Genomic DNA, 13,277 nt, shown 5'->3' with positions numbered 1-13,277 from the left:
GGCAACTGAAGTTTAACCTTGACAAATGCAAAGTACTGCATATGGGTAGAAGTAACCCCAGAGAAACGTACCAACTGTGTGGTACTACACTTAAGGTGGTAGAAAATGAAAAAGACCTGGGAGTAATTGTGCAGTCAGATATTAAGTTCTCTGAGCAATGCAGACAGGCTGCCAGGGCAGGTCATGGGGTTTTGTCAATGATATATAGAAATTTTGCTAGCAGGGAAAAGGAAGTGATTATCCCTCTGTATAAGGCAATGGTCAGGCCACGCCTTGAGTACTGCGTACAGGTCTGGAGGATTCATTTTAGGAAGGATGTAGATTTGCTTGAGCGTGTACAGAGAAGGGCAACAAGATTGGTGAGGGGAATGAAGGGATCCTCTTCCCAAGAGAGACTTAAGTTCTGCAAATTGCAGTGGCTGGAGACTAGGCATCTGCGCGGTGATCTGATTGAGGTATATAAGGCCTTGAATGGGTTGAGCACGCTGAATTCTGATGGGATCCTTCCACTTGGTCAGATTACGAACCTAAGGGGGCATAAATTCAAATTAAGAAAAGACAGATGTAGAATAGAGTCCGGAAATTTGCCTATAGCCAGCGGGTGGTTAATAGCTGGAACAAACTTCCAGCTATTAACCATCCGCTGTGGAAGTTGATAGGTTGAATAAATTTAAGGAGGAACGGGACAGGCATTTGGAGGGAATGGTGTGATTTTTTTTTTTTTTTTGGCTGATGCTGCAGAAGCTCATAGATTTGCTTTCTTGCATCATATGCCACTACTACTACTACTACTACTACTACTACAAAGACAGAAACCTGGGCGAAGAAGACACACGACAAACTCTAAAATGATCTCCACCAAGACTACATAGATAAGATAGATTCCACCACTTGGCTCACGAACATAAGGCTCTTCCTCGAGACCGAAGGATTCATGCTCGCTACCCAAGACCAGGTTATCAACACCAGGCAACTACAGGAAATGCATTACCAAGGATCCCGGAATAACAGATGACATGTCGATGATGCCACCTACCCCCAGAAATAACCCAGCACTTCACTGCAGGATGCAGTGTGGTTACTCACACAGTATTCTCAGAGACATGACCAGATTGCCAGGATAAGATATCAGAAGCTAGCGCAAATATACCAGTTGATTAAAGAAAGTTTCGCGAGCCCCAGGCCATACTAGAGGTCTTTATTCACAGACTTCAGCAACTTTAGGCCATGTTGTGCCATATATAATATATCTGTAAATTGGGCGTGTTCTGTGGTCGATTTACTGTTTGCTGGAAGCAAAAACCGTTCGCCTGATCCCGACTTACTCAGCCGCGTTCTGAAAAAGACCCATAAAAATTCCATGCGTAATTGAACCGGATTCGAAATTAGGTCTTTTCATTCCAGGAGATTATACCAACTCTACCCACGAGAGCCAATAGCGAGGTAATTATCCCACTGCATAAGGCAATTGTTAAACAGCATTTCAAATATTGTAAGTATGCAAACCTCATCTGAATAAATGACATTGAGCTTCTTTACAGAGTCCAAAGACAGCAAATTGAGATCAGGAAAACGGCGACCTTACGAGGAAAAACTCCGATTACGTAGACTACAGAGCTTGGCCAATCTCTAATCTAATCAACTATATAATCGAGGTAACCTGATTGAGGTTTATAAGGCTCTCAAAGCGGTTAGTAAAATGAAAGAACGCGGAATTATCACTGTTATAAAAAATAGAGAACTAGGGGCAATAAATTCAAATTACAAAGGATTTAACTCTAATCTGAATTAAATTCAGATTAGAGTTAAATCCTTTGTAATTTGAATCCTTTGAAAACGTCCTGCAATCTAGTCTAATCTGAATTAAATTCAGATTAGACTAGATTGCAGGACGTTTTCTTTTAGCCAGCGAGTTGTTGCACACTTTTTTCCAGTGTGCAGCAAAAGCCTGTGGCTTGCTTCCTTGCACCATACGGATAATAGTAATACATTGCTTGAGAAAAATGAACAGACCAAATGTTTTTTTACGAATATTTTATTGTGAATAGTGTTGCCAAAGGAGAATATTTGACATTTGCATGCAAAGTCCAAGTACCCAATAAAAATGGATACCTTACAGAGCCGCACATTATCGAAATTATTCACGGCTAAAACACATGGGTTGCGACCACATCGCTTCATTCCCGTTTTTTTTTTTTTTTTTTTTTTTTTTGGCATTCTCAGTGGGATAGCCACATCTGTAGTACTCAGGATGGAAAGTCATCATCCTTTAGATGATTCTTTGAGATAGAGGGCCGTTGGACGATTTGAAGCGGGAATCAGTCGCATGCGGCACGTTGGCTTAATGTGTCACGCAGTGTCGTCTCGGCACTATGGAAGCAGTTTAGGGAGATAGGAACCATTACAAGAAAAGCTAGTTAAGGTCGCCCGAAAGCTACGTCAACCAGCTAGACTGCTATCTGGCTCTAACAGCAAGACGGAACCTTACGATGTCCTGTCATCAACTGTCTCTTCTGGTTGCTGTGGCCACAGGTGAAAACATTTCCAACCAGAAATATTTTCACCGATGGCGTTAAAAAGCCTCAATTCAAGTGGACTCTACGCAAGGAAGCCAGTGGTTCGTATCCAATTAACCCCAACCCACTGCAGAGCTGGTCGAAACTGGTGCCATGAACCCTGACTCAGAGCCCTCAGAAATGGGGTACAGGTCTGTTCTCTGATGAATCCCGTTTTAGCCTACAAACAGGTTCTAAACGTTATTTCATCTGGAGACAACGAGGAATGCACTATCATCTCTCTACCATCAGAGAAAGGGTCATTTACGGTGGAGGAGGTGTTTTCATGTGCGGCGGAGTAATGATCAAGGGCCACACCCCTCTTCACGTTTTTGATAGGGGTACCGTAACTGCACAGAAGTACCGAGAACAGATCCTTGAATCCGATGTGCGACTTTAAGGGGTACGGTTGGCCCAGATTTTCTTTTCATGAATGAAAACGCCACTGCACATTGAGCTCAGGTGGTGGAGGAACATCTTGAAACTGGAGATATCCAACGACTGCTGGCTACAGAAGTCGTTGGATAGCTGAAATCCGATTCCGAACTTAATCCTTTCTGAATGAAGAAAGGTGACGTTTTCTTGATATCCTGTCCCCAGGTGGAATGGAGAATGAGGTAAAGTGGTGTCATTGTCATTGATATGATATCCTCAGTTCTGGGGGTTTGTGCAGATGTATTATCAATATCGTCTGATCGATTAGGAAGGGGTTTGTTGGGTCATAGAAGATCAATTTAAATTACTCATAAGATTAAAATAAAGTTTTGGATGCTCCAAGTAATTCTCCCACCAAGGAATCCTATAAGAGGACGCCCACTAGGAAGTAGCAAGCATGCAGCACTTCATAGTTCGAAAGTTCGCTTAGAGCAGCCTTTCTCAATCTTTTACCCTGGAGGAACCCTTGAAATAATTTTCAGGTCTCAGGGAACCCTTGCATAAAAAACATTATATCTACAGCTCGCATTACGTTAGCGTGATCAGTAAATTGTAGATAATCCAATAATAATTGTCAGTGATCTTTTGAATAGAGAATGATATTTTTCTGTGGACCTGTTCATTTTGGCCAACTTATTATCCTACTCTTTGTGTGGTTTCCCCCTCCCCACAAAGGATATCACTTCTAAAGGTAGGCTCGGTAGATTTAAATAAAGATTTTAAATTGATTTTAATTAATGTTATTTACAACATGAAAATTTATTGACAAAGTTGAATAGTAAAGCTACTAAAACTATAAGCCAAAGCAATATGAATAAAAATATAGTCTAAAAGACAATTTTATACAAGACTTTGAAAAAATATTTTCTTAACTGAGTGACATGATTTGGCTCAAATATAGGCCTAGCAGTTACAAAATTATTATACACGTGCCCATAAAAGTTGATCTCTTTTATGGGCGTATATATGCATAAAAAGTGTTATTTTTGAAACTAAAAATAAAGAATGAAATTCACTTCTTTCATGTGAAACCTGTATGTGTTGTTTTTTGCTGCACAAATACTCAATTCTGGGTGGAACTTGAGATAAGCACACATGGATTTCATCTTCAATTGAAATGAGGCGATTTCTGTCCTGCTCTTGATGCTTGTTAAACAAGAAAAAGCTTACTCACACATGTAAGAAGTTGAAAACTGCAGCAAAATGTTCAATTATTTCCTATAAATGGCAGGATATTCTTTAGTGACAAATGGGCCTGGAGTACTGGGGTCCATAGTTTAACAGATATTTATTTAAAGTATACCCAGTAAAATAAAATAAAATAAAATATTTCCAGAAGCTTTCGGAACTCGTGTCCCTTTCTCAACGTGTCCCTTTCTAAAAATATCGTCGACATATCGTAGATATGTCGACGATATTTTTACCATAATACCACGTGGTTCTGAAACGGTACTACTAGAATACCTCAACTCTCTATCCAATTTCATCAAGTTTACCGTAGAATCAGAGGTGGACGGTTCGCTCCCGTTTCTGGACGTGCTAGTGCATCGCGTAGGCCCACATCTAGAGACCTCAGTATACCGCAAACCCATGTGGTGCGGTCAATTCACCAACTACGGGTCCGGCCACGCTCCAAGCCATCTCAGTAGCACTGCCCGCACCCTGTTCTCCAGGGCCTGGAGCCATTCCAGCACCGACACAATTAGACGTAACGAGATCTCCCGTGTGAAGGCGGACTTAACCAGATGCGGTTATCCATCCCATGTACTAAACAGATGCTTGTTACAGGCACAAGAACTTACTTCCAACCCAAGACCTCCGAAGCAAGTCGGCATATCATCCGCCTACATTCCGTATTATCCAGGAGTGTCAGGACGTATCTCGAAGATCCTGAGAAGTTACAACATAAAATGTGTACAATTACCAGGTAGGAACCTACGTTCACTTGTCTCCAGTGTGAAGACCCCTGTCACACCTGTCTTACGCAGCAATGTAGTGTACCGTATCACCTGTAGGGCCTGTAACAGTTGCTACGTAGGTGAGACATCGAGACGTCTCCAGGATCGCCTCACGGAACACGACAGAGCAATCCGGCTTGCCGAAACTGACCAGTCCGCGCTTGCAGAACATTTTTGGGCTACCAACCACGATCTTGACCCCAAGCGCGACTTTGAGATAGTGGACCACGCGCGACACTTTCGCCACCGCCTATGGCTAGAGTCACTAAACATAATGAACAACCCTAAGGCATTAAATCGCCAGAAAGGCATGCGTATACATCCAATCCTGGAGACAACCGTTTTATTGATGGATGATCACTGGCGCAAGGCAGCACACGTCCGTGCTACAACAATGACGAATGAGTAACGTGCCACAGTTTGCTTGTAATGTATTTAAAAATTCTGTCAGTTGAGAAAGGGACACGAGTTCCGAAAGCTTCTGGAAATATTTTATTTTATTTTATTTTACTGGGTATACTTTAAATAAATATCTGTTAGGATATTCTTTCTTCGAAGAATATCCAGAACTTGTCTAGGAGCAGATCAGACTGCAGCTAACAGAGTTCTTCCTCTTCTTTCAAAGAGAAGTTTTCAAGCTAAGCAGAAGATTCACAGAAAGGGTCCCTCACCCAGTCGTAAGACTGGGTGAGGGACCCTTTCTGCTAGTGAGGGAAAATACTGTTTAATTTTGTTCTGCAGTTCTTCCGCGTGGTTTTTAATAAGACTTGAGGCTTGCTGATATAATAATCACTAAAGAATAATCCAGAACGAATGAAGCACAGCACGTTCTACTGCCAACCCCCCTCGTACTACCTGAAGAAAGTGTTAAACCTTTGAAGGAAAATTTTCTATAGATCTACCAATCGATGAAGTAATACATAAAACAAGCATATTGCGTTTATTTTCGATTATTGAAGAAAAATGAAAATGAACTATTTCATGTGATGATTTTATAAATTAGCTGGTATGACTTGTTTAATTCGATTATTTATAAAACAATTTGGACAATTTATTGATGTCATTTTGCATACTCCAGGATTATCAAAATTCTGGACGATACAAAACGTTATGTTAAGAAAAACTATTCCCAGAAATTAATTAAATCGGGATTTAGTAGGGGTTATTTTTTTTCATCGTTGAGTTTTTTTAAAAAAATAGACTACTTCTGTATTCTATGTTTGTTTTAAACTAAACATGTTAGATCTTGAATATTTCTGCTTGTGTCAATTTGTTTAATTGTGTATACTCTCTCCATTAATTTAAAGTTCTTTTCTCTTGGTCGGTGCATGCAAGAAATTATAATATATATCCAACCCCGGACCTCACAAGGTTCTTCAGCCAATATTAAACCCATTACGGAAATTCGTTCACAAAATAATTTCCACTTTTATCAATGAGTCAGCTTACCATCACGGAAATCGCCATAACTTCTAGTGTGCCCCATTGGGCTAAAGTAAGTTCCGTCGCCTACCACTCTCGCCCACAGTGGAGGACTCTCATTTCTCATCTTTAGGTCTTTCTGCTTCCACTCGCACATATCCACCATGAAGGTGCAGTCACCTTTAATAAAATAAATTAAACATGTAAGGATAGAAATATCAAATAGCAATTATACATTAACGCCATAACAAAATTTCTGCAGATTTATTTCGCAAAAAAAGTAAACTATGCATATTAGTGCATAACATTTTCATTGCCATATCAGTTGTCGTTTCCAGGATACATGTGCACATCTCTGTGAGAAACAATTGACACAATGAGCTGAAAATTAGAAGCATCCGATATTTTTGTATCATCTGATCAGCATAAAGCAGTGTTTCTCAACCTTTTTTAATTATCGCCTCCTAAAGGGCTTTTTTAGACATTTTTTTTTCCTAATTGCCTCCAAGAAATTTTAAACAAGAAAATACTTTATACTTACTCTTTTTTATTCAATGGGATACCTGAGCCTGATGCTTCTTAGTTAAAATTTCAATGTTCGGTATGATGCTAGTAAGTTTAATTCTAATGTCTTCTCTTGAACAGATATCAATTCTGTTTCTTTTCTTTGTTAATATTTTATTTACTGAATTAAACCGCTTTCAGCCAATATAAGACGTTGGAAAACAAAGAAGTACTCTGGCAATTTCAGACCACATTGTTGGATAATGAAGTTTTGTTTTTTATCCCCACAACTCAGCCATTCCACCTTTTCGAATTTATATTTGCATTCTTCGTTACATTTTAACGGAGGACTGCGAATCGTGATGAGAGGGCTCACATAAACAGATAAACGGCCTCCGTAGCCGAGTGGTCAGGAGCGGGAGTGCAGCAGCACACGCTCTTTGAGTAGACCGGGGTTCAAGCCCCTGACTGCTGAATACGGTCGATCTGCCAACCCGCACTGGACCAGCGTGGCAGATTATGGTCCATTTCCCTCAGCATGAATTGTTGAGGAGGCTTCCATCCTGCAGTGGGTTGATAATGGCTGTACTTTACTTTACTTTTACCGAATGCTGAGCCCGATTGTTACAGACGTTCGACTGGTTTCATACAGGGGACTGCGTTTCCAAACTTGTCCATAGTACAAGAAAAGGGGAAAAATACAAAAGTAAAAGGTCCTGTCTTAATACTAATTATCTATTACCAGTATTCAAAGTTTCGATTTCATCAACCTTTTCACTTCCATCCCACATAACCTACTCGTATTTGTGCTTAAACAACTGTTTCACAAATACCAAGATTGTGAAATACCTGTTACGTCACATAGATGGCAACGAACGTGTAGAGTGGTTCCCTTCAAGACGCCTGGACAGCGTGAAGAGGAAAAGACTAAACCCCCCAGCATATGACAGCACAACAAAACAAATGGCCCTCAGTCCCCAGCGGCTTTCACTCCCCCTCTTACGGCAGCGAGAGGATCAGAGTGGAAGCCGAGGGTGCTAAGAATCTCTGGGCACGACCAGGCTGCCAAGCACGGAAACTGAACTTGGCCTGTTACAACTTAAGATCACTCATCGGTGAAGACAGGATAGTAGAGCTGGAAAAAGAATTAGAAAATGTGAATTAGAATATCATCGGTTTAGCTGAAACAAGAAGAAATGAATCAATTATAAGTTTATCAAGGGGAAATCTGCTGTACACCAATGGAAACAGTGAAAGGAGTGAAGGTGGAGTTTGCCTTCTGGTCTATAAAGATTTAAAAAACAACATTTTGGAATTCAAAAGTACACCACCAAGGGTGTCAAGACTAATATTCAAGATTTCTAAGAGGTACAAGTTAAAGGTTATAATGATTTATGCACCAACATCGAGCCATGATGATGATGAAGCGGTTGAAGATATGTACACCGAAATTGAGTCTTCTAGATGAGCAGAAAACCCACTACACTACTATTATGGGGGACTTAAATGCTAAGGTTGAAAAAAGACAAAACAGCGCAGAAAAGGGAACTATAGGAAATTTTGGAATTGGTGAAAGAAATGAAAGACTTGTGGAATTTGCAGAATCTGAAGGATTGTCAGTAACGAACACTTCTTTCAAGAAAAGGGTGAACAGAAAGTGGACTTTGAAGAGTCCAAATGCATTAACAACTAATGAAATCGACTTCATCCTCACTAACAGAAGATATATTGTGAATGATGTTACCGTCCTGAATAAGGTAAATGTTGGAAGTGATCACAGAATGGTAAGATGTACACTTGATATAGATGTAGGAAAGGAAACAACTGACTCGAGTAAATAATACAAAGGTCTTTGAGATAACAGAAGAAAAGAAAAAGCAGTATGTACTGGAACTTAAGAACAAGTTTGAGCTTCTGCAGACTGCTCAGGACCAAGATATCTACGAGGAATATTACAACTTTCTGAAAGTGATAAAGCCCAAGGAACCTATAGGGAAAAGGAAATCCAAAGAAGAAAAAAATTTGTCAAGGAACACTTATTATGATGAACCAAAGGCGAAAAATAAAGAGCAAGATAAACACTGACAAGGAGAAAATTGAGTATACTGAGTTATGCAAAGCCATTAGAAAGAGACTCAGAGAGGACATAAGAAGATTTAACGCAAGAAAAGTAGAAGCATTAAAGGAAAACAAAGGATTTAAATCAGCAGCCATGAGCAGTAATACAGAAAGACAAATGATACTGAAACTGAAGAATAGCGATGGTGTACTTATAAACAGCAGAGAAGGCATACTTCAAATAGCAGAAGACTACTATAAAGAATTATACAAGGAGCGAGGGAATGATGCCAGCAGTGGGGAAGATCGATTGCAAAATAGCAACATATACAACATATCCGATATTCTTCCCGATGAGGTAGAACACGCATTGAAGAAAATGAAGAATCAGAAAGCCCCGGTGGAAGATGAAGTTACTGTAGAGTTGTTAAAATTGGGGGAACAGACATAACACAAAAACTGGCAAGGCTCTTCACAAAGTGCATTAGAAAAGGTGTGACGCCTAAGCAGTGGAATAATGCAATCATTGTTTTGCTGCATAAAAAGGAGATAAATCAGAAATTGGAAATTATAGACCAATTAGCTTGTTATCCCACATCTACAAGTTGTTCACAAGGGTCATTACTAACAGATTAGAAAGAATACTTGATAAGAATCAACCGAAAGAGCAAGCTGGCTTTAGGACAGGATTCTCAACTATGGATCACCTTCACATAATATCACAACTAATGGAGAAAGCAAATGAATATAAAACACCATTATGCCTGGCATTTGTGGATTACGAAAAGGCATTTGACTCCATACAGCATGAGGCAATGTTTCGGGTACTGGAAAGACAAGGCACAGATACCCCACATATTATGATTTTGAAGAAAATATATGGGAATGCTACCTCCTTTATTAGACTAGACAAAGACAGTAGGAAATTTAAAATTGAGAAAGGAGTTCGACAAGGAGACACAATATCTCCGAAGCTGTTTACTGCTGCCCTTGAGTAAGCTTTCAGAAGATTAGACTGGTCGCAGAAAGGGGTCAATGTGAATGGAGAGTACGTAAACTATTTATGATTTGCAGATGACATTGTGGTCATAAGCCACCCAAAGAATTAGAGGAAAATCTTAATCAGTTATGCACAGTTAGTAAGGATTTTGGACTAAAGATGAATATGGCTAAAACAAAAGTAATGATGAACAAGTATGCCACAGAAAGGAAAATTATGATTGAAGGAGCAGTAATTGAAAAGGTGGAGTCATATACTTATCTGGGACAAGTTAGTAGCTGTAATAATGATAAATGGCTGGAAGTAAAGAGAAGAATAAATGTGGGATGGATAGCATTCAGGAAATATAGTCACATACTGAGGAGCAATATCCCTGTTTGTCTGAAACGTAAAATAATGAACCAATGTATATTCCCCACCATGACTTATGGAAGTGTAACTTGGGCACTCACCAAAAGAATGGAAAAAAGCTGAGAACTACACAGCGAAGAACTGAACGAATTATATTGGGAATCAGACTGTTAGATAAGAAGAGAAACACATGGATTAGGGAGCAAACTCAAGTAAAGGGCATTCTTATGAAAACTAAAGAACTAAAATGGTCGGGCAGGACACATAGCTCGGAGACATGATGACAGATGGACTAAGCAAAATAACAGAATGGTACCCAAGAGGAGCTAGAAGAAAATCTGGAAGACAAAGGCGGAGATGGATAGATGAAATTCGTGAGTTTGTGGGTAGTAAATGGATGGCCAGTACTCAAAACAGGAGGAACTGGAAAGTTGCTGGAGAGGCTTCATCCTGCAGTGGATTGAAAATGGCTGATGATGATGGGTTCACAAATTTATAACCTTGTATCTAAGCTATTTTACACTATTATGAAGAACTATATATTACAATCAATCCTAATCATAGATTTTTAGTTTTCAGGTACGTAGACGACATCTTAGTATTAAATACAGACTTTGAACTCTTAGCAAAAGATATTTACCCTCGGAACTAAAACTTAAAGAAAATGCTGCTAAAGGCACAGCCAACTTCGTTGACCTGAATATTACACTTAGTAACAATGCTGTTTCTTATCATATTTACCTATATGATAAAAGAAATAAATTTAACTTTGATGTCATTTGCCTCACAAATTAGCAATCCAATATTTCTTATAAAATAAACAAAAATACCACTTGTACACAAGCTATTAGATTAGCCAACAATTGCGGTAATCATATTCTTTTCAGCAAAGAATTTTATTATGAGCTTTTAAATAATAATATACATCCTTTTTCATAAAATACTGTTTCACTTCCAATTAAAAATAAATTCAATTATGACTGACTTGGCACTTGTCTGTTCTAAAAAGGTATTGTACAGTTGTATATATTTAGTAGGGTTTCCACTAACTTAGTAAGTAATCACTATTCATGATTTCCGATTTAAGTTTCTTTTTCGGAAAGATTTCCATGTTACTTTACTCACCAAGTTTTTTACCTTTTTAGTTTAAATTCTGCTTTTTAATCTACTTTGAATTACGTATAAATCTACTCTTGTTCCTTATGTTTTTTTTTAGTGTTTGGTATAGGCCTTTTGTTCCTGGATTTTTTAAGTTCTGTTTTATCTCTTGATAACCACTAGGTTGGCTACTCTAATATCTGGTAGCGAATTTTTTTTTTACCGTCTGCTTTCGTAACCTGGCCCTTTATGATGTGAAATTCAACTTCATCACATTTCGGTTATAAATTTCGGCTTTTGGTAGATGTCGGACTCTGGCATTTCTTGCTTTCTAGCACTGAATCTTGATAAGTAGACCTTGTTCTATGATCATCCAAAAAGTTTTTGTTCCTGCTACGTTGGATATACCAGGTTTGTTTCATTGGTCTTTTCACATATGTTTTAGAATTTGGAATTTTCTGAAAATTGCAGTCAGAGTTGTGATTTACTTCACTGGGGTGTGATTTCAATATGCTGGAAGTCAACTACAATTATTTTAAAGGAAAAAATAATAATAAAATAAATAGACGACTGCAAATCACTTTCACTTCTGCCTGCCTGCGGCTACTGTTAATCTTTTAGTAACTAGCAATTTTCCAAACCACCCATCCCTGTAGAAGCAGTCTCTCCTGTTAACAAGCACAGACCACGCTGAGAAAAAAAAAAATCTAAATTCTAACCTATGAGCCTTTCACAATCTCTCCAGGGGCGAATTGATTGACAAGGCTCTTATCATATACTCCCTCCCATCGTGTCTGAGCAGAATTGAAGACACTTTCTTAGTGCCAATGTGTACAACAATGTCACCTTTTGTGCCCTTAAAAGATGATATCTGTTCTACATGAAAAAGTTCTAACTACGTGATTTTTTTTTTTTTTTTGTGTTCTACTGGAGTCTCAAAATAACAAAATGGATGAAAATTCAGCCGTTTATAAGAATACTATATATATTTTATGAAAGTTGTTCAACAACAATGCCTATTTTAATAGCTAAATAAGAATGAATCACTTTTATCTAAAAAATTGTTTTAGTTACCTGACTTACTGGCTTCTTTCGGTATACCTAAAAAAAAAAGTAAAAAAAATGAAAAAGTTATATATTTCATGTTATTCATATTATTAGGATTTTAATTTATTATATATTTAATATTATCAGGGTTTTAATTGATTACTGATCAGAATAAAGCAGTATAAGAAAGAGCAGAAATCAGACATATCAGAACAGCAGACACAAACACGTGGTGCAATGACAGATGTTCAGTCTTCAGTTACAGTATAACTGGAAATAAGTTGTGGGTAAGTCGAAGCATCATGCGCAGAATCCTTACTGTGCATTTGGAATAGGTTTTCTACTTTTTGTAGTAGACTATTCATTGATCCCAAGAGATTACTTGTTACAACAACTTTCCGTTCAAGAAGAGTAGATAACAAAGTATTACTACACTGCATTTCAGATGACGTTTTTTTAGTGATCTTGCAAGCTTAGAAATTGTTTGCTGGATGCAGCATTTATAGCCTCACAACGTTATCTGACAGAATTAAGTTCATTAAAGACAAGCTTCAGATCATCAATGCGACTGACTAAACATCTTTTAGAACTATCGTTAGAAGCGATATCAGTATTAGATGAACGAAAACTGGAAGAGAAGGTGGAAGATTTAGAGATGGGGAGGCAATCCCCACAATTCCAACGGTTGCGGGCTTTTCTAGGTAGCTTGCGATTGCAGGAAATGCAGCTAAACAGTAGAAGTGCTAATTGATGCTACAACATAGGTATTCGTCGCACATAGAGTTACAGATAATACAAATCTGCGGCTTCATTTATATAGAATGGTGATACATAATTCACTATATTACT

General features: G+C 38.4%; 1 protein-coding gene across 1 annotated transcript in view; it reads right to left on the bottom strand.

Annotated features, from left to right (window-relative positions):
* Window positions 1–13,277, bottom strand: part of LOC150077367 (MAM and LDL-receptor class A domain-containing protein 1-like) — an 87,687-nt gene that overhangs the window by 20,693 nt on the left and 53,717 nt on the right. The window contains exons 10-11 of the mRNA XM_090385872.1: window positions 12,456–12,482; window positions 6,398–6,550 (exon numbers count right to left, since the gene is read on the bottom strand). Coding sequence (XP_090241998.1) covers window positions 6,398–6,550; window positions 12,456–12,482 — 180 coding nt within the window. The remainder of the gene's footprint in view (window positions 1–6,397; window positions 6,551–12,455; window positions 12,483–13,277) is intronic.

The sequence above is a fragment of the Mastigoproctus giganteus genome, chromosome 12, assembly GCF_048544385.1.
Source record: "Mastigoproctus giganteus isolate SK-2022 chromosome 12, ASM4854438v1, whole genome shotgun sequence".
NCBI classification, from domain to species: Eukaryota; Metazoa; Arthropoda; class Arachnida; order Uropygi; family Thelyphonidae; genus Mastigoproctus; species Mastigoproctus giganteus.
The sequence above is the reverse complement of the archived record's forward strand: the minus strand, read 5'-3'. Positions and strand labels throughout refer to the sequence as shown.